Source organism: Elephas maximus, chromosome 5 (assembly GCF_024166365.1).
Source record: "Elephas maximus indicus isolate mEleMax1 chromosome 5, mEleMax1 primary haplotype, whole genome shotgun sequence".
NCBI classification, from domain to species: domain Eukaryota; kingdom Metazoa; phylum Chordata; class Mammalia; order Proboscidea; family Elephantidae; genus Elephas; species Elephas maximus.
Genome location: NC_064823.1, coordinates 50,205,673 through 50,226,945, shown reverse-complemented (window position 1 = coordinate 50,226,945; position 21,273 = coordinate 50,205,673). Strand labels below are relative to the sequence as shown.

At 38.4% G+C, this 21,273-nt stretch overlaps 1 protein-coding gene across 3 annotated transcripts in view; it reads left to right on the top strand.

Moving 5' to 3' along the window:
* Positions 1 to 21,273, top strand: part of NFKB1 (nuclear factor kappa B subunit 1) — a 137,549-nt gene that overhangs the window by 28,859 nt on the left and 87,417 nt on the right. For 2 of the 3 annotated variants that reach the window (XM_049885602.1, XM_049885600.1), the window contains 3 exons: positions 4,772 to 4,847; positions 9,571 to 9,611; positions 14,505 to 14,603. In XM_049885602.1, coding sequence (XP_049741559.1) covers positions 4,772 to 4,847; positions 9,571 to 9,611; positions 14,505 to 14,603 — 216 coding nt within the window. The remainder of the gene's footprint in view (positions 1 to 4,771; positions 4,848 to 9,570; positions 9,612 to 14,504; positions 14,604 to 21,273) is intronic. The other variant, XM_049885601.1, reaches the window with a different exon arrangement.

Genomic DNA, 21,273 nt, shown 5'->3' with positions numbered 1-21,273 from the left:
AGGAGTAAATTGCCAGGGCTTTCTTCCAAGGCAGTGCTGAGTGGATTCAAACCTCCAATTTTGGGTTAGTAGCTGAATGCTTAACTGTTTATGTTACCCAGGGACTCCTGCTCACAGGGATGTTGAAAAGACTCAGTGGATAATGAATGTGCGTTGGGAGCATTACAAAAAAAAGTTACCATTGAGTCATTTCTGACTCATGGCGACCTCACATGTGTCAGAGTAGAACTGTGCTCCATAGGGTTTTCAATGGCTGACTTTTTGGAAGTAGATCACCTGACCTTTTTTCCAAGGTACCTCTGGGTGAACTTAAGCCTGTTCATTGTTAGGTACCAGCAGAGTAAAGGGACACTAGTGTTCTTTTTTCTTTTTTTCTCCTAGCTTTTAATTTTGAAAAATTCCAAGCCTACAGAAGTGTTGAATAGTTCAGCAAATCTTCACACATATTTCTTGGTTATTCACATTTTGCTTCTACCTCTTTCTCCAGTTGTAGATATACATATATAAATGTAAAAGGAGTCCCTGGGTGGCACAAACAGTTAAGCACTGGGCTACTAACTGGAAGGTTGGTGGTTCACACCCACCCAAAGGCACTTCAGAAGGAAGGCCTGGTGATCTGTTTCTAAAGATCATAGCCTTGAAAACCCTTTGGAGCACAGTTTTACTCTGACACACGTGGGGTTGCCATGAGTCAGAGTTGGCTAGACGGCACCTGGTTTATAAATTGAAATACAAATACACACACACACATACATACATGTGTTTGTTTATGAGCCATTTAGAAGTCATTTGCAGACTCTAGGGTAATTTTAAGAGTCCCTGGGTGGTGCAGATGGTTAAGTGCTCCATTACTAGCCAAAAGGTTTGCAGTTGGAGCTCACCCAGAGGCATCTCAGAAGACAGGCCTGGCTATCTGTTTCCAAAAGATCATACCCCTTGAAAACCCTGTGGAGCAGTTCTCTGCACACATGGCGTCACCATGAGTCGGAAGCAACTTGATGGCTGCCGACAAAACAGCGTAGTTACAATGGCAGTATTAAAATTTTTATGTAATAATTTTAAGAAGCATTTAAGACACTGAAGTTTATTCATTCACCAGCTATTTATTGAGGCATTGCTGTGCCAGCACATTGGCTAAGCGGAAGTACAAAAGTAAGTGATACATAAGTCCTGCTTTCAAGAAGCTGCCATTCTAACAGGAGAGACGGAGACATAAGTAATTTCCATATAGTGATAAATGTAGGGGTCTGCATCAAGTGGAACAGAAATGTTGAGAGGGATCATGTGGTCCTGCCGGGCGAGGAGCAGGCTTGTGGAGGACTTTCCCCAGCAGGTCTGCTTAAGCTGAGTTTTGGAAGATGTAGTTTGCTAGGCTAGACAAGGACGAATGGAAGCATTCCAGGGAGAGGGAACATAGGTACCAAGATACCCAGTCTGATATTCGTAGTCATTTCACATTTAAGTTTTAGCAGCAAACCACCTGAAAAAAATGGACTTCCCAATTTTACCCATGCAAAGAATCAGTCAGAAAATAAAACCAAAAGCGAAACCCTTTCTAAGGAATCTGGTATGGCTTCTGTAAACAAAATAAACTTATGTAGCATTTATTACTCTTGGTTATATTCCAAATGATTTAGAAAGAATCCGTATGCATTGCCTTTGATATTCAGATGCTTCTTTCTACTTTTATTGTAAAAACGGTGACATAGGATAAATCTAGGAACATTTTCTTTGATTACAGCGTGAAAGACATTTGGCTATTCATATTATCAAAAACCTTTGTTTTACCTTTCACTTTTAATATGCTATCTCTGACAATTAAAGGCAAACTCTAACCAGCTTGAGGGTTATTTCTGCTTGGTTTTAAACCGTGCTTTCCTGTCTGTACACAGGAAATCTTATCAGCAAGAGATGGTCCTTTATGCCACACAAGAGTAAAACATGCTGAAAATACTCATTTCGAAAGTTTTTTCTTATGTAGGCATTTTTGTGATCATCAGCAACGGGGTGGGGCATGTTCTGATATTTCCATTCTTGAGAGGAGAGGCCCTTGAAAAGTTTTTTTCCCCCTCTGCCTTGAGCTTCATGGTTTATATTTCCTAAAGTTTACATGTTCTCCTCAGTGAGATCTCCTGTTTTAGTGAATTCTGGAATTTGCTGTCCATCCCTGACAAGATAATCAATGCAAGGTGCAGCACAACACAGCCTCTCACTTCTTTGAAGCAGTGTGTATGTCTTACCGTCCTCCTAAGATAAGTGCTTTTGCCTTCTAACCAGTCATTTTAACCTCCTGCCGGACCACAGGGAAGCAGATTTTTCTGCTAGGTCATCTTTTCTGCTTCCAGACTGATGAATATTCTCTATAAGGTGGAGCCATTTTTAAAGTAACTTTTTTGTGTGTTTTTATTCCTGGTATTTTCTTTTCAGCAAACAGTGAATAGCATCAATGAGCTTTACTCTTAAGCATTGCAGTGAAGCAAACTTCCTGTTCTTTAGTTGAAAATTTATACCTCTCACAATTCTATCTGAAATATTCTTTTTTTCTTTTGAACATTTTATTGTGCTTTAGGTGAAGATTTACATAGCACATTAGTTTTCCAATCAATGATTCTTACACCGGCTGTTCCCTGACACTGGTTGCAGTCCCTGCAACGTGTCGGCACCCTCTGCATTGCCTTCCTGAGTTCCGCTTTTATGTTAGTTCGGTTTCCCTGTCCCTCCCTGCTTTCCCATCTTTTGTTTTGGGCAGATGTTGCCCTTTTGGTCTTGTATAGTTAATTGTTCTAAGGAGCACATTCTTCATGGGTGTTACTGTTTATTTTATAGCTCTGTCTATTATTTGGCTGAAAGGTGGCCACTGTGAGTGTCTTCAGTTTCAAGTTAGAAGGTTGTCGTAGGGCAGCATTCTCGGGAGTTCAACCAGTCTCTTCCAGACCAGTAAGTCTGTTTTTTTTGTTTTGTTTTGTTTTACATTTTTTACCCATTCTAACCAGGACTTTCTATTGTGATTCTGGTCAGAGTGGTCGGTAGTGGTAGCTGGGTACCATCTAGTTCTTCTGGTCTCAGATTAGAGGAGGCTGTGGTTCCTGTGGGCCATTAGCCCTTTTTACTAATTGCTTCCTTAAGGCTTTGGTTTTCTTCGTTCTCCTTTGTTCCATGCACAGAGACCAGTAGTTGCTTCTTAGATGGCTGCTTGCAAGCTTTTAAGAGCCCAGACACTACTCACCAGCCTAGGATGTAGAACATTGTCTTTATGAATTACGTTTTGCCAATTGACTCCTGAGACTATGGTCTTTAGCCTTCATGTCCAGTAGTTCAGTTGAAGTATTCCTAATTAAACATTTTTTTTTTTTACTTTTGATTTAACTATGCTCACTAGGTTCTTAGGTGCCCAAGACCACCAATAATTTATTAATAAAGACAAGGAGACAAATCGTACTACTGTTTTTTGTTTGTTTTGCTGTAATACTCATTCCAGCACACTTTATAACTAGCACATTATAAAAGAGTGATGTGTCGTTGGTGTCTGTGCTGTCCACAGACTTCAAACAGAAGACTTCTTTAGACTCAAGCAAATAGCAGCTTCAGACGTAAGAATTCAGTCTTAAATGGACCAAGTGGAAAGAAAAATTTGTTCTTGAGATTATTATTAGTAATTATCTGGCTGTTACCAAGAGAGAATTAAATTCCATCAAAATGTATGCCGTGCCCCCTGCATTAGTGAACCCTTGCTGCTGTTATAACTTACCACATCCTAAGTGACTTAAAGCAACACAGATTTATTCTCTCACAGTCCTGGAGGTCGAAAGTCTAAATTCAAAATACTGGATGCATTCCTTCTGGAGGCTTCTGTTTCCTTGCTTCTTTCAGCTTCTAGAGACCACCTCGTTCCTTGGCTCTTGATCCCTTCCTTGCATCACTCTAACATCCTGCTTCCATTGTCACATCTCCTACTAGTCACTCATCTCCTCCTGCTTCCCTCTTAGAAGGACTCTTGGTACTTGTATCAAGCCCCACTGGATAATCCAGGATAATCTCCCCTTCCTTAACTTAATCACATCTGCAAAGCCCCTTTTGCTGTATAAGATAGTTCTGGTGATTAGTGATGGGCATCTTTGTGGGGCCATTATTCAGCCTCCCACACCCACTCAGTCTCAGGCATTTTGTGTTGTGCTAGGAAATAAAAGTGGGAAAAATCCTCTGTTCTTTGGACTATAAATTATATTTTCAGTTTCCTGTAAATTATTCCAGGGCTGCTGTCTTTTTATTTCAGGCCTTGAAGTTAGGTGGCTAGGGTATGGGGGTGTAATTACCGCCATGAAGGAAATAAATAGACTTTTAGAATTACGTTCATACGCTTATTTTCTGGGCCTTTGAAATTGAAACAGCATTACAAATGTAAAAGAGTACAAGCTGCACATCTTTCATTCAACACGTATTAAGTATCTACTCTGTGATAGCATATACATGGCCCAGAAAATAAATTAATGAGTAAAATAAACCAGGTCCTTGCCTCTGTGGACTTTATAGCTAGGTTATTCTTCTCAAATCCCTTTGTCATATAAACATAGCCCAACTCTATATAAAGTTCAGTACACATGAGAACCAAACTAGGTCTTATGGAAGTATTTTTAAGATCTTGATTTGAAATATTTTCCCTTTTTTGGCTTTAGTTTTGAATCCTGTAATTATGTTTTAGGTGTTCCAAATTCAAATTTTTAATACACTGTTGGAAAAAATGATTGAAAGAGTTTAATTTTCTCCTTTACAGATGTTTCACTTGGAACAATTGAATCATACGATATTTAATCCAGAATTATTTCAACCAGAGGTGCCACTGCCAACAGGTAAGAAAATGCCTCATCCCTGTTGTCCTGTTTGTTTTTACTTTTTTAACTCAGAATTTACAGATATTCTCTTTTAGAAATTCAGTGATGTACTTAGAAAGGAAATGGTAATTTATGGCTTAAAAAAAAATCTTTCAATATATTTTCTTGAAAAATATTTGCACAAAAATGTTTCTCCTCATTTACCCATCGAATGACTCATTGCTGATATCTGCCAAGGCAGTTTAGAAGGAATTTCTTACTCTGATGCTAAACTCTTGATCTTTCTTTAGCAATGAAAGGATTTACCTTTTCTCCCAATCTTACTATCTTTAGGTTCACTTTAACTCCCAGACTCACATGAGGCAGTCTTCACTCTTCACGTGTGTTCCAAGAAGGGAGTTTTGTAATCACTGAAGTGAGACATCAGCTATTTTATTTACCTTGACTTGCTTGTTCCACCTCGGGAGGCTTTATCCAGTTTGTATCATTATCATTTTCTGGAGCCCTGGTGGCATAGTGGAAACTCTGGTGGCGTAGTGGTTAAGTGCTACAGCTGCGAACCAATGGGTTAGCAGTTCAAATCTGCCATGCTCTCCTTGGAAACTATCGGGCAGTTCTACTCTGTAGGGTCGCTTTGTGTCAGAATCGACTTTACGGCACTGGGTTTGGTTTTTTTTTGGTGGCATAGTGGTTAAGAACTCGGCTGCTGACCAAAAGGTTGGCAGTTTAAATCCACCAGCGCTCCTTGGAAACCCTATGGGGCAGTTCTGCTCTATCCTGTAGGGTCACTATGAGTCGGAATTGACTTAATAGAAACAGGTTTTATTATTACTCTGGCACTTACTTTTTTTTTTTTGTTTTGTAAGATCAGAATGCTTTTCCTTATTTTTATCTGTAGTATTTCTAGGAGTTCATGGAAGGGAAAAATATATTTGCAGTATTTTTATTTTCAGTGGCACAAGTTGTATTGCTGATGCCTGACTCTATTTACTCCACTATATTTTTTTTATATATATACACACACATATATATATATAAAATTTATTTATACATATATATTTTTTAGGTTACCATACCTGAGATCTTGTAAGGTGCTGTCCAATTTGAGCTCTAGATGTCCTTCCTGTACACAAGTAAATGTCTTAGTAATTTTTGTGTTTCCTGTGAACTTATTTTTTCTGGGGTCCAAATTATTTTTCTTAGTTTCTTATTGTAATGTCTTAGTTTTCTGGTGCTGCTATAACAGAAATACCACAAGTGGATGGCTGCTTTAGCAAAGAGAAATTTATTTTCTCACAGTCTAGTAGGCTAAAAGTCTAAATTCGGAGCGTCAGCTCCATGGGAAGGCTTTCTTTCTCTGTCGGCTCTGAAGGAATGTCCTTGTCCTCAATCTTCCCCTTGTCTAGGAACTTCTCATGCACAGGGACCCCAGGCCCAAAGGACATGCTCTGCTCCCAGTGCTGCTTTCTTGGTGGTATGAGGTCCCCTACTCTGTGCTTGCTTCCCTTTCCTTTTATCTCTTGAGAGATAAAGGGTGGTGCAGGCCACACCCCAGGGAAACTCCCTTTACTTTGGATCAGGGAGGTGACCTGAGTTAGGGTGGTGTTACAATCCCACCCTAACCCTCTCAACATAAAATTACAATCAGAAAATGGAGGACAACCACACAATACTGGGAATCATGGCCTAACCAAGTTGATACACACATTTTGGGGGGGACATAATTCAATCCATGACATATAATTATAAGAACCAGGTTCTGCCCTAAGGAAATGTACGTATTTCCATTTAATGCCTGTGACTGCCAAGTAGGATCCTAGGTAGATGTTTCTTAATGTTTTTATTTCTTCAAGTTTATGGACATAGAAATAGATTATCAAAAGAACCATCTCAGTAAATACTCTGCTGTCAGAGCTTCACATTGTAGAAATTATTTTGCTACAATATTAGAAAAAAAAAATTTTTTTTTACCTGAAAATCTTATTTGCCAGTTGTTATTACCTGATTATTTTTATCAGTATATTTTCCCTTGTTGCCAGTTCTTTCTGTTGCAGTAGCCTAAGCTTTACTATCTAATGTGTATGAAAATATTATTCACATTTTAGAACAGTAGAGAGGTAACCTAAACCAATATTAACTTGTAATGTCATATGGATTTTTTTTCTACCTTTGAAATTTCTTAGAATATAAAACCATTAGTAGTTCTACTACTTTATGAAAACTTTATGGGTTAGGACACTATTGTGTCTCTAATATTATGCTGTAATTTGAATTTTTCTGCACAGTGGGATGTTACTTTCATGGCGCAGCAAATTGGCCTTAAAACAAATATATGCACAGCAAATCTAATTTTCTGTTTGATTTTAGCTCTTAAGTGTGTTCCCTGGGAGAGAAAAACGGTCCTGTTTCACTAATAAAAGTCCCAAACTTGGAATTTCACATATTTAAAAGAAATTAAATCTTATAGCAAAAATAATAGCTAAACTGTAGATGTTTTTAGGAGAGTTAATAAGAAGTAAGGCACTTTACTGTAAACATGCTCCCACTTCTCCACATTTTCCATGACCTCTTTTCCAGACGTTGCTTTTTTAGAGGCCTATTCTCTTGATATACATTTAACATTATAGAAAGAATAGGAAACCCTGGTGGCGTAGTGGTTAAGTGGTATGGCTGCTAACCAAGAGGTCAGCAGTACAAATCCGCCAGGCGCTCCTTGGAAACTCTGTGGGAAAGTTCTACTCTGTTTTATAGGGTCACTGTGAGTCGGAATCAACTTAACGGCCGTGGAGTTTGGATGGGTTATATTGTCATATAGGCTGTATGTTGTTGTGTGTTGTTGAGTTGATTTTACTCATAGTGACCCAGTATGACAGAGTAGAACTGCCCCATAGGGTTTCCTAAGCTATTATCTTTACAGGAACGGATCACCAGGCCTTCTCTCCCTTGGAGAGGCTGGTAAGTTCAAACCGCTGACCTCCCAATTAGCAGTCTAGCACTTAACCACTGCGCCACCAGGGCTCCCTAGGTTGTATATTGTTCTTGTTAGGTGCCATTGAGTCAGTTCTGACACATAGTGACCCTTTGTGTAACAGAAGAAAATGATGCCTGGTCCTGCGCCATCCTCACAATCCTTGCTGTGTTTGAGCCCATTGTTGGAGCCACTGTGTCAATCCATCTTGTTGGGGGTCTTCCTCTTTTTCACTGACCCTCTACTTTACTGAATGAGATTGTATATTTGTGTGAGAATATTTTTATTTCTAATTTGGTTTTACTTCCGTATCAAAAATTTAATTTTAGCCATTTTTTAAATAATTTTTAAATTGCAGTTTCTTTTCTAAAAGTAGTTTGAAGTTTCCAGGAATGAATTTTGTACGGACAACAGAAGATAATCTACCTAAATTATGCTACATTGGCCAGTTACTCCCTATTTTTCAACTGACTTCCCTGTGAATTTCATGAAGAATAACAGGAAGTAATTATACATTTGTTTCCTACAGTTCTCTGGCCTTATCTTGATTCATCATAACACTGGGAAGATAAAAATAAATTCTCTTTTAAGTTATAATTTACTTTTCATTTCAACCTGTTGGCTTGTCTTTTCTTCATGAATTTACTTATTTAAATAATAGATCTTAAGCCTCCAGCTGAGAGACAGTGGAGATTAAAATGGACACAGAGGTATTCTAGAATTTTTTAGTACCAAACACCTTAATTTGCATTCAGACAAGTCAGAAACACCATACGCCTTTATATATTTCAGAACTGTGGGTTATTATACTGTTGACATAAAAACTAGCTGGGGAGTTTAGGGACTTTCTCATATTCATCAAATTTGTATTGATGCTCTCAGAGGTTCTGATTTTCTTTGAATTTTCAAAGTCAGATAGAGCTGAGATACGGATTTAGCTTCTATTTTTCATTACGTTTTTACAATTAATCAGCATGTGTCTAACTTCAATTAAATTGTTATTTTCAGGATTTTATAAAAATGCTTGTGCTGTTTTAGGACAGAGCTTATATGAGAACACAGTATTTAAAAGTTTCATGTAAGTGTCTAAAGTGTGGATTAGTAAGAAGACTCTACCATGCCTGATAAACCACATTTAAGTAGGTGTCAGGGAGGGGAGAGGACAAGCTCAGCAATTAAGGAATGAAGGCAGTAGTTATGGATTCAGGTAAGTGAAAGGAACTGAAAGCTTAGTGTAAGAAAAAGCAGGTAGCCCAAGATCAATATCTGTGTATTGCACACGTGCAGGTGTTAGTTCAGTCCCTTCTGAATTCACGTTAATTACATTCTCTTTGAGAAGGCATTCGGGGATGGAAATCAGTGTCTAATAATGAGAAGGCAAAAGAAAATGTCATAGTGCCCAAAAGTGTTTGGTGCTTTTAATTAGTATTTGTGTCATTTAGTTAGTTAAAAAAAAAAAAAAATTAGTTAGACCATATTAATTCTTGCCTACCATCACACCTTTTGTTGGGTTGGGCAATGTGCCATCACCATTCAACAAACATTTGTACATGGTGGCTCTCTAAAGGTATAGAACTATTGTTAACATAAGGGTAAATTTAATATGCTAAAAGAGAAAGAGAAATTATGTCCTTGCGGAATTTTAGCTGGAAAGTTGAATTGAAACCTCTATTTAGAAACATAATTTCAGTTTTTTACTTGCTTTATATTTTCTACCGAATTTGAGAAGCCTCACAGTTTCTTTTTGTTTCTGTTTGTTGTTTTCGTTTTTAGCAGATGGCCCGTACCTTCAAATATTAGAGCAACCTAAACAGGTAAGAAGATTAAAGGGGTGGAACTTTTTATTTAAATGTTAGATCAGTAAGTCTAATATTAAAATCTCAAGTAAATGAATTTTTTTAAGGAAGTAGCTTATCTAGAAGCACAACAACCTGCCAAATTACGTAACAACTTTATTCCTCCTCCTTACTCTTCTGTTTGTCATTCTTCACACTGTCTCCAGTCTCAGTATATGGTTCCGTAAATCTCTGGTTACTTATAGAGCCTCGGTATCTTGCTGTCACTACCAGTTTAGCTAACCAGCCACTCCCAGGAAAGGCATAGATTATCTCCATTCATTTTCATTTGTAAAAAAATACACATACATGCAGTTCACGTATACTGAGCCACATTCATCAGTCATGTCCATGTGCCTTCTTCCTTTTAGTAGCTTTGGCCTTTCTAAAAAGCTTCTGTCTTCAGAACATGTAACCTAAAGTACTAAAAGTAGCAGTAAGAGGTAGGTCAAGTACTAGAATGACAGTTGAGTTCCGTTCTGTCTGGTCTGAGTTTTAGACTTGGCCTTTTTGAAGTCAGAAGAGGAGCTTTTTGTTTTATCAAGCTCTAACTCCTACCACTAGATTCCACAGAGGATAGCTAGGAATTGAGGTAGCCTCCTCACCATGCTCCAACTCTGTGGATAAGTATTTATTCAAAGTTGGATGGGACCAGTGCTTTGAAGGAAGAGGAAAGAGAATCTTTAATATCTGCCTAAAGGCAATTTCAGTTGTTAGAGGATGGAAGTAATGGTATTGTCCCCCACAAAATCAGGACAAAATCAGGAAATCTCTGAATAGATGTGTTTACCACACTTGTGTGAAGTTGAGGATACCTAGACCTGCCTCTTGCAGTTACATTACTGTCTTAGTTTCCTAGTGCTGTACAGAAATGCCACAAATTGTGGCTTTAAAGAACAGACATTTATTTTCTCACAGTTCAGGAGGAGGCAAGAAGTCTGAGTTCCAGGCACCAGCTCTAGGGGAAGGCTTTTTTTTTTCTCTGTCTGCTCTGGGGAGAAATCCCTGTCTCAGCTTCTCTAGCCCCAACGTTCTTCTGTTCCTTGGCAGTTTCCATGTGGCGTCTGTCTTTTCCCCATTTGTGCTTGCTTACTGTGTCTGATCTCTTTTTATATCATAAGTGATTAGGTTTAGGACACACCTCACAACTCACCTGACCTCATTAACATAACAAAGCTACGCCTATTCCCAAATGAGATTACATCCACAGGTATGGGGGTTAGGATTTCAACACATACTTTGGGAGTACGCAGTTAAATCCATAACAATTACCTAATACCTTTCCTAAGTGTTGTTTTTGTTTTTTTATAGCTCAGGTGAGCATAAGAGTTTTGTATTGTGTGACATTTTAACAAATGCTAAATAGGTCAAGAACTGAAATGAAATCATACATTGTGGTTACTAGAATTATGGTATTATTATATATGTGTTTGGATTTGGTCAGCGTTTAAAGGATATACATAATCTTGTCTGACCAGACAGACTATCCTTATAAGGTCAAAATTATATGAAAGGAAATTAATGGGGACAGGAAAGCCACATGAAACTTTGGGGCATTGTTCTGGTTGATTTAGGGGTGGCACACCCTGACTCCACAGGCTGCCAGTATGACTTTGCTTTACTTCCATGTCCAGTTAGTTCCACAGCAGTGATTTCTCACATGAGGTCACCAGTTCTCCCAAAGACCCTCCCATTGGAAGTTTATCATCTAAAATTCCAATAGTTTGGCATCCTGGAAAATTTTCTAGCCTGTAAGATCTGGGTAATCCATGAAACTGAGAAACCAACTAAAATTTATTTGTCTGCATACCAGACTAAGTGTGTTTTCCAAATATCCATTTTCATAAGCGTAACACTGGAAATAGGGTCGCTATGAGTTGGCATCAACTTGACAGCAATGGGTTTTGGGTTATAACACTGGAAAAAGAATTTTAAAATGTATTTTCTTATCAAGGGCTCAATAGTCATAAGGAAAAAATAATATTTATGATTTACCTGAAGAATCAATATAGTTCTAAAATTCAGAATTTAATTCACTGTACTGGATGTGTAAAAGCTCATGTGAGCAAAACAATGTGTTTGTTTACCAAATTAATGTTATTTTGATGTCTGACTCCAGTGAAAGTTAAGAAGGTTGTATTTAAGTCAGACTTTCTGACCGGATGGATGTAGCCTTGCCTTTGAGGTTGATGACTCATTTTAAGCAAATGGAGTTACTGAAATGAATGGCTGCGGATTGGCATACCTTTAATCTCAGAAATCTAGAATCAGAAACACATCCAGACCAAGCATTTGAAGACATTTGATCTTCTTGAAAATAAGTTAGGAATTTTCATCTTCAGGTTAAAAATTCCTTTGCGTAGAACTTAAGATACTCATGCATCCATGAATAATATCTATTGTTTTTCAAACTGTAAGCCAACTGTTAAGGCATGCTTTTTGCTTGTAGTCTATTTGATATTGAACCAATAAGATATGCAAATATACGTGAATGTATTTTTCCAACTGCTCCAAATGAATTTTGCATTTAAAGAAAATGAATTACTTTATTAATTTATTTTTAATAAAGGTTAAAGAAATGTTCTTTTTTCTTCTGGGCCTTTACCACAGACTTTCCCCAGCTCTGACAGAGATGAGTCATAGCACAGATTACTAATCTTTAGAATCCAGTTCTGTTGCATATTATTCAGTGTTAATTATCTAATACTGTTTAAAAACTGAAGTGGTGTTCAAATTGGTTAGCAGTCAGGTAAATCTGTATCTTTATGGTTAGCCAATTCTGGAGGCTAAATGTTGTACCTGCTGTTGCTTTTCACACTTTTAGAAATGTCATTTAATTAATAAAAATCAGCTGACAGCCACTGCCTACAAAAGATGTAGAGCTGAATTTTTAGCTTATTTTTTAATTTGCATTTTGCCAAAGGCAAAGCTGAGGAGGAATTGCCCCTAAATGACTAATATCACCTCAGAAGGCTTCCCTGATAATTAGGTTTGGAGTCTTCTGAGGAACTATATGCCAGAGTTGTTTTAGGTGCCAACTTTTGAGTTGACCATACACTGCAAACCCATGTGTGACTTGAGGGAATTTTCTCAACTAGGAAATCTATTTCAGGCCTTAGTCATTCCAGAAATATGCTTTAGTGTTCATCCTCTTTGGAAATCATCAGGTCCTTGAAGAATACATGGAAGTTCTACATGCTTCCTGGAGACTTAAAATAGTTCAGGGCATCTGGACCAATCAGATACTGTTCTGTAAGACTTTATTAGCTATAATGCTAGCCAAAACCAAACTCACTGCCTTTGAGTCGATGTCGACCGATAGCGACCCTGTAAGACAGAGTTAGAACTGCCCCATAGGGTTTCGAAGGCTGTAAATCTTTACAGACACAGACTGCCACATCTTTCTCCTGAGGAGCAGCTGTCAGGTTCGAACCACTGACCTTTTGGTTAGCAGCCAAGCACTTAAGCGCTGCACCACTAGAGCTCCCTTATGTAATGCTAAGGAGGGCAAAAATTTTACATTGGTCCATGAGATCAGAGCTGCCAACAGAATCTTCATGTCTGCTGGGGCTTCACAGCTGTATGAGTATATAAGGTAGGAAACCCCCACCAGCAAGCACTGGATGCAAGGGGGACCTGATGACCTAATGATCTAGCACTGTTCAGTTGAAGTAGTCAGTCCCACAATAAAAAAAAATGAAGGGTGAGGCTATTCCTTTAAGTATGTTAACATATTGTTCTTTTTACCAAAGGGTGAATTTGAAAGAAAACGCTGGTTAAGTGACTGTACAATTATAAACTAATAACATTACCACAAATTGGTTGGCATCATTTTAAAGTAGTTATAGTTTGAGTCTTCAGGAAAGACAATGAAAGTTCCCTGAATATGATGATGAGGTTCATTCAAAGAATCGTCCTTGTTCTATTCTTTGAATAAAAATCTGCGTAATTATACTTGTTTGTTTTATAAGCCATAAAATGTTAGAAGTGGAGTAGACCTTGAGGAGTCTAACCCATTGCTGTCGAGTCAATTCTGACTCATAGCAACCCTATAGGACAGAGTAGAACTGCTTCATAGGGTTTCCAGGAAGCGACTGGTAGATTCGGATGGCTGACCTTTTGCCTAGCAGCCAAGCTCTTGACCACTGCACTTCATTTGTATAGATGAAAAAACATGTCACTTAGAGGTTTATCAGCCCACAGTAGTTCACATAGTAAAGACTTTCAGCTAGCCCTTCATCGATTAGCTGCATCTGTAAAATTCCTGGGTCATCATAAATAATATTTAAGGCAAATATCTGGTTTTGGATTCACTTAGATCGGTTAACATATACAGCTTGAGCTTGATTACATATAAAGTCAGGAGTCTGATTTTCTGAACTGTTCAGTAAGATTTACCATGTGCAGAGTCTAGTGTAGGGTGGGTCTGCAACACTGATGTGATATATTTAACAATACGTTTCTGTATTCCCTCCTGAGCCAACCGTAATGAGAGCTGAGGAGGATTCACTTTTAAGAGTCAAAGAAGCATAATTTTGAACAGCTTGGCAGCAGCAATTTAAGATGAGGAACCTCTGATTCAAATAAACCATAGCATGTCAAGTCCAAAGGCTTAAGCTCTTCAGCAGCCTCCTCTCCACACATGCAGAGATGCCTCTTGGTGAGGTCCCTGGCTTTTAGCCACACCTCACCACACAGGTATCAGTTGTCAATGTTCATGATAAGATTATGGAGAAAATGACTCTTATTTACAGAGGCCCCTTTCTTACTTTTCTTCTCTCATCTAATACATATAGGAATTAAAATTTTGTAATTTTGTCACTATAATTGTTAATAAGTATTTCTCTGTTGGCTCCGTGTTCACCTTTGCAGAGAGGATTCCGTTTCCGTTATGTATGTGAAGGCCCGTCCCATGGTGGACTTCCTGGTGCGTCTAGTGAAAAGAACAAGAAGTCCTACCCTCAGGTCAAAGTAAGTTAATGGCATCCTTCTATATGAACTCTGGAGGATTTGATTTCCTAGGCGTGAAAGCAAGGGACTGATTTAGTTGAATACAATTTGCCTCTGCCCCTAAACTGAAGTGTTCACATGATTGTTATAATCCTTAACAGAAATTTGTCTCTTAGTGATAGAGATGACAGGCTTTAAAACTCTGCTCATATTTCCGTTAGTAGAAATTATTTTAACATTAGCTAACTTAAACTTTTACTATTTCTCAGCCATCATATATGTTTTTTTTTTTAATTGTGTACTTCCTGAAACTTTTCTTAAATCTTTTAAAGAAATGGCTTGATTTTAGCTCCTTAGAGGTTTAAAAAGAAAAACAAATGACTGAGTGTATGGATTCTATAGTATATTTTTAAGATCGTGAATTCAGATTCAGATTCTGTTATTAGCTGTGTGGCTTTGGGTAGGTTATTAAATGCTTCTAAACCTCAGTATCCTAATGCAGAAATATTAATAGTATATACTTCGTAGGGTTTCTTAGAGATTAGATGAGAAAATGTATGTAAGTGCTTGTATCAGTCAAGGTTTCACCAGAAAAACCATACCAGTAGGATCAATAGGAGAAAGAGAGAGATAGAGATGGGGAAGGGATGGATGGACAGATGGATGGATGGATAGATAGCTATTGATAGGTGGATTGATTTATTTCATGGAGTTGCCTTACACAATTGTGATATCGGTAATCTTTACTGGAGCAGATCACCAGGTCTTTTCTCCTGCAGCTGCTGGGTAGATTCAAATCACCAGGTTTTCTTTTGGAGCCAAGTGTTTAACCATTGTGCTACCAGGGCTCTTTTGAAGTCTGGTTACCAAAAACCAAAAAGCCAAACCCGTTTCCATCGAGCTGATTCCATTTCATAGTGATTCTGTAGGACAGAGTAGAACTGCATCATAGGCTGATCTTTTCGTTGGCAGCCAAACGTTTAATCACTGCACCACTAGGGCTGGTTAGGCAAGTACAAAATCTCTAGGGCAGGTCAGCAAGCTGGAAACTACAGCAGGAGCTGAGGCTGAATTCCACAGGCATTTCTTTTTCCTCAGGGAAACCTCAGTTTTGCTCTTAATGCCTTTCACCCGACTGGATGAATTCCGCTCACGTTATCAACGATAATTTCCTTTACTTAAAGTCAGCCAATTGCAGATGTTAACCACATCTACAAAATATCTTCCCAGCAACACCTAGGTTAGTGTTTGATTGAGTAAGTGGGTGCCATAACCTAGCCAAGCTGACATGTGAAACTAACCATCACAGTGCTCCATAGAGAGCCTGGAAGTGCCCACGACCTTCCACCCACACATGAGCAGATGTGCAGCCACATGTGTTGGTCATCGTTGGAACATGCTGCTTCCTGATGTGCTTGTGGTATGCTCAGCCATGCCTTTTACTCATCTTAAGGTTCTTTCTTTCTTTGTTGATTTAATTGAGAATATCTTTCTCTGAGTGTTTGAGTTTTTTATTTTCGTAATATGGTGTCACATTTCAGAGATGGATTGATAATAATTTTGCAGATAAACCAGTCAATAATTGCAATTGAGGCATTTATAAAAGTTTTTATTTGTTGAATAATTCAAGGCTTGAGCAAAAGGTTATAAACACACTTCCCACTAAGGGGAAGTGGGTGTTCCTCTGGACATAATACAGTTGTGTCCTCAACCTTTCTGTTTTGTTGGTTTGTTTTTCTGATTAGGTGAAGTCCAGCAGGGTAGGCCCTCAGCAAAATTATGAGAAGGAAATTTGTCTTTGGTTTAGCCAGCCTTGGTTTTTGTTTCTCTCCTTTCCTCACACCCCTCTTCTAAGCCCAGGCTTTTCTTATTGCTTATCTCTTTTGCATAAAAAAAGACAAAATACTGTGATGTCATTCTTTACCTTTTAAGTAAAACTCACCAGTACTATATAGTATTGGGCCTCCCAGTATATTTGCATTTTAAGTCTCTCAGCGTTGATTGTAGAATGAAAGCTGTTTTTCCTATTAAAGTTCACTAGGCAGTGTAAACATGATGTCTTTAGAGCGCAGAAGCAGACCAAAGTCTTATGACCTCAACTCCTTTCGAAACTGGAAGAGGAATAGGAGCAGCAATAAAAAAGGGAAGTAGCATTTTTTAAACACCAAAGGTGTGCCAATCTCTTCTAACCCTCATAACAACCGTGATAGGTAAAGAATGTAACACATATGAGCGAACTTAGCTTACCTTTATCATAGGACTGTTGTTGTGTGTCATCGAGTCAATTCCTACCCCCCATAGTGACCCTATATTGACAGTGTAGAACTGCCCCACAAGGTTTCCTAAGCTATAATCTTTACAGGAGCAGATTGCCAGGATTTATGACTAGTAGCTCTTTCTTCTAAAGCAGATTATTGCTCATTGAACCTCTCATATGGAATGCATTTTGGGTGCTGCGGGCAGGGAGTTAAGGGGACAGGGCATGGGTGTACAATGGTGAAATAAGGCACAGGGAATTATAACTTTGGAAAATAAGGGGGAGAGAAGCTCAGGGTCAAAGCGGACTCAGATATTGGGGAGTCAGATCCAGCACTTTGTCTTTTTAACACGTTTGTCTGTGTGTCATGTATACAAATATTATATGTATTTATGTGTTTATATTTGTGACAACAGTAATTAAAGATATATGTTTTCGGCATTAACATTGATTATAGCTACTGAAGAATTAATAATTGAGAGAAAAACTAGGATATTTTTCTGGACTGACTCTGTACAAAAAATATAAATGATAGTATTTTTATTCCTGCTATTGCCCAGGTTGGTTGTGGCTAAGTAATAATTCTTGATACTGACGAACATATGGATTAACTTTGTTGTAAATTTATTGGTTAATAACAAAAAAAACTTTATATACATGTTTATGCTCAGATTTCATATATCATCATGTAGTGGTTTACCTCCTCAAACAACATATTGCTGCTCATATCCACATAATAATTTAATGAAATGAAACAACTTAATGGACATTAGATGTTCTCGCTGAATCATAGTTTCTATACAAAGGAGATTAATACTTTGTGGGAATTATAGACAAGTAAACAACTAATAATAAAACAAGTCAAGATATAAATGTGGAAGATTGGCCATTATTAAACTTTAGCTACACATCGTTATTTCGTCCAATATTTTTATTCCCTAATTCAGCATGTATTTATTAAGTGATTAATAAAGATGAAAGAAAAGGAGGAACTTGGAGGTTAGAGAAACTATCATTATTTCCTGATAAACAGTCATTGCAGTTTAAGTGGCATAGATTTTAAACATAAACAGTTTATTTTGTTAATGTGCCATCGAGTCGGTTCCTACTCGTAGTGACCCTATAGGACAGAGTAGAACTGCTCCACAGGGTTCCCAAGGAGTGGCTGGTGGATTCAATATTCCATATTATATGAAAACTGCATACCTAAGAGTTAATATAAGCGTTGTGTTGGCAATCTGTTATAAACTATTATAGAAGAGAAAGTTAAAGTGGAGATGGGGTTCAGTCCACACTGTGGACTGCAGAGCAGCTGTCTTGTAAACAATGGAGCATCTATGGAATGGTCCCCACCCTCCCTTCGGGTGGAAGGAGATGGGTGAAGAGTTCCCCACACTCCCCCAGAATCCACCCCAGCAGGAACTTCAGAGGGAGGGCGTTTACGTTTACTGAAAAGAAATGGTGCCTCCAAGCTTTACCTCTAAACCAGTTACCACCCAGTAGATTTTGGCTTATGGAATCTACTCTTGCATGTGTGTGAAAGTAGAACTGTGCTCCGTAGGGTTTCCAAGGCTATGATCTTTCTGAAGTAGATCACCAGGCCTTTCTTTAGACATACCTCTGGATGGGTTTGAACCACCAGCCTTTCCGTTAGTAGCTAAATATTTAAACATTTGTACCACCCGGGACTCAAGCCCTGCATACACTACATAATAAGATTAAGTATGTGTGTTCAGGCTTAAAAATAAAATGGATGGGCTTTGCCTTTTCCTCAACTACAGCCTTTTACTCCTTTCTCTCCCCCTCAACCTCTTTCCCTCTTTTCCTGCCAGGCCTCTGGGAGAGCACTTCCACTCTGCTGTCCTGAATCACCGTAATCCTGGACAAGGCTTAGGGAGAGAGGCAGGTCATTCAGTGTGCGCTCAGTCATACCGAGGGAGGAGCAAATGGTCAGGGACCAACCCAAAAGCTTTGGGGACTGGCTGTGGTTTGAGGGCTGCAGATACTAACTGCACTTTATAGAGTGTGTAAACATATAACCTACTTGTCTAAAATTTGACACCTCAAGTTAAATTACATTAAAACCAACTCCAGGAGTCTACCCAAATCCTCCATTTTCTACTGGAATTTTGTCTCATGCTTAAAACTGTTATTTCAGATAAGCGGGGTGTTACCTAGGTGTGGACACCCTTTCACTGTGTCAAGATTATTTCCCTGCACTTAGGTAGAACTAGGGCTACCACACCACCAGTGCTCTGCATGTTTCTTTCACTTACCTGCCGAGAAAGAATCCTATTTAGCTTTCCATTGTCTTTCGGTATAAGTCTTCGCATTCTTTTTAAAATTTTTCTTATGTTATTAAAAATTTCAAGCATACATAAAAGTTACAAAATATGATATGACAGACACCACGTACCCACCACCTAGATGTTATAGATATCAGGCTGCTAACCGAAAGGTCGGTGGTTCGAACCCACCAGCCACTCCACAGGAGAAAGATGTGGTAGTCTGCTTCCGTAAAGATTTACAGCCTTGGAAATCCTGTGGGGCAGTTCTGCTTATCCAATAGGGTCACAATGAGTCAGAATCAACTCGACAGCAATGGGTTTTAACATTTTACCGTCGTCGCTTTAGACCTTTCTCTCTCTCTGAAATAAAACATAATTATAGCTAAAGCCCCACCCATCCATCACTTTCTCCTCCTTCCCCTGCTGTAGGTAAACCACTATTCTGACGTTTCATTTTTTGATAGATTTTTATATTTTTACCACATAAGTATGTATCCATAAATACTGATATTTTTAAGAAAATTATATTTTTCTTGGATGCAAATTTTCTGTGCTATAGAGTATCTCCCTTTTAGGGCAAATGGAGATTAAAACTGGGCCACATTGAAGATTACATGGTGTTCACTTTGATCCTGCTGATCTCTTTTTGCCATCTAGATAGAACTTAGTCATCCTGTAGGTAGAGTTCATGTTGACTCTTAACAGCAAAAATAATAACAACAATATTCAGAGAAAAATCTAGGGAATCACGCAGATGGACTCATATGCCTTGCTTTAAAAAAAAAAAAAAAAAGGAAAGATTTTCTTGTTCAATGTTTAATAATTTATAAGCTTTCCCTTAAAGTCTCCGAGGTCCTGCTTTCATCATGAAGCTTCTAATGGGAGAGACTGGCAGAAATGCACAAGAACCCTCTAGGCCAAGCTTGTCCCTGCCTGTTTTTGACTCAGCGAGGAGTGCCAGGGAAGGCTTGTTTCGCTCTTTTTCCCGAAAGTCATGCATGAGATTTATTTTTTAATCAAACTGCCTTTCTTTTCAGAGAGGTGGAATGGTGCCAAAGGGAGCAGCCTTGTGGGGCTTCAGAATGGGGTCTCTCTGATTATCTTCTAGGGTAACAAGAAAGAACCCATATTCCAACCTCAGCTGACGTGACATCCTTCAACATGTGTCCCACTTCTGTGCAAAACAGAAATCAGTGTCAGTGACTTTGATTCTCAAATGCAAATAACTCAGTATTCTTATTTTCCCTGTAGTTATAAATATCAAATGCAATGGACTACAACTTGAACCACAGCTGATAAAAGTGTAACTATTTTTATCAAACATTTTCTGAAAGCTGGCTCTCACAAATGTTTTCTTTCCTGTTTTATGTTGCACAGAAAGCATGTGTTGAAATGTTTTGGGGAACAACAGTTTTTTGTTTTGTTTTTGTTTTTTGTCCCCCCTCTCCCCACCGTTGATTTGGGGGAGGGGGAAGAGCCTCTGCTCTTAGTGCCTCTCACCTCAAAATCCTAGATACTAAGTTTATGCCCAGGTCAAATAAAGACTGGCTGATCTGCTGTGGTGTTTAAGGATACCACATATGCTTGCGTGACCTCCCTGTCCTCTATATAGGCTTGTCTGACTCAGGAGGTTTACCATTTTAAGGATCTAGGTGGAATACTAATTTTGAACAATTTAATCTGACTGAGTTACTGAAAATAACAGAGGAGAAGATCATCAATGATCAATCAGGCATGCGTATAGAAACCAGTTCATAGTCATTATTAAAATTTCCATTAACACCTATAAGCTCTTCACTGTTGACATATGTTAGTAAAGAAAAGCAGTCACGTCCCTTATGTACATTATGTCCTACACTCTGTAGTACAAGAAAAGCTGGAAAGAACAGCTTCCTAACCTGGGGTCCATGGATTCCTTTGGGTGGTTTCAGAGGGTTTTTGGACTTTTAAATTTATATGTATGTGCATTTCTCTGGGGAGATGAGACGTAATTTTTTTTTTTTCCATCAGATTTTCAAAGGGAAGGACTCAAACATGGTTAAGAACTAGTGTTCTAGATTACATGCCACTTCAGCTCTTTGACAGCAGCAAATTAAAAAACTGGACTCCCTGGGTGGCCCAAATGGTTAACATGCTTAGCTGCTGA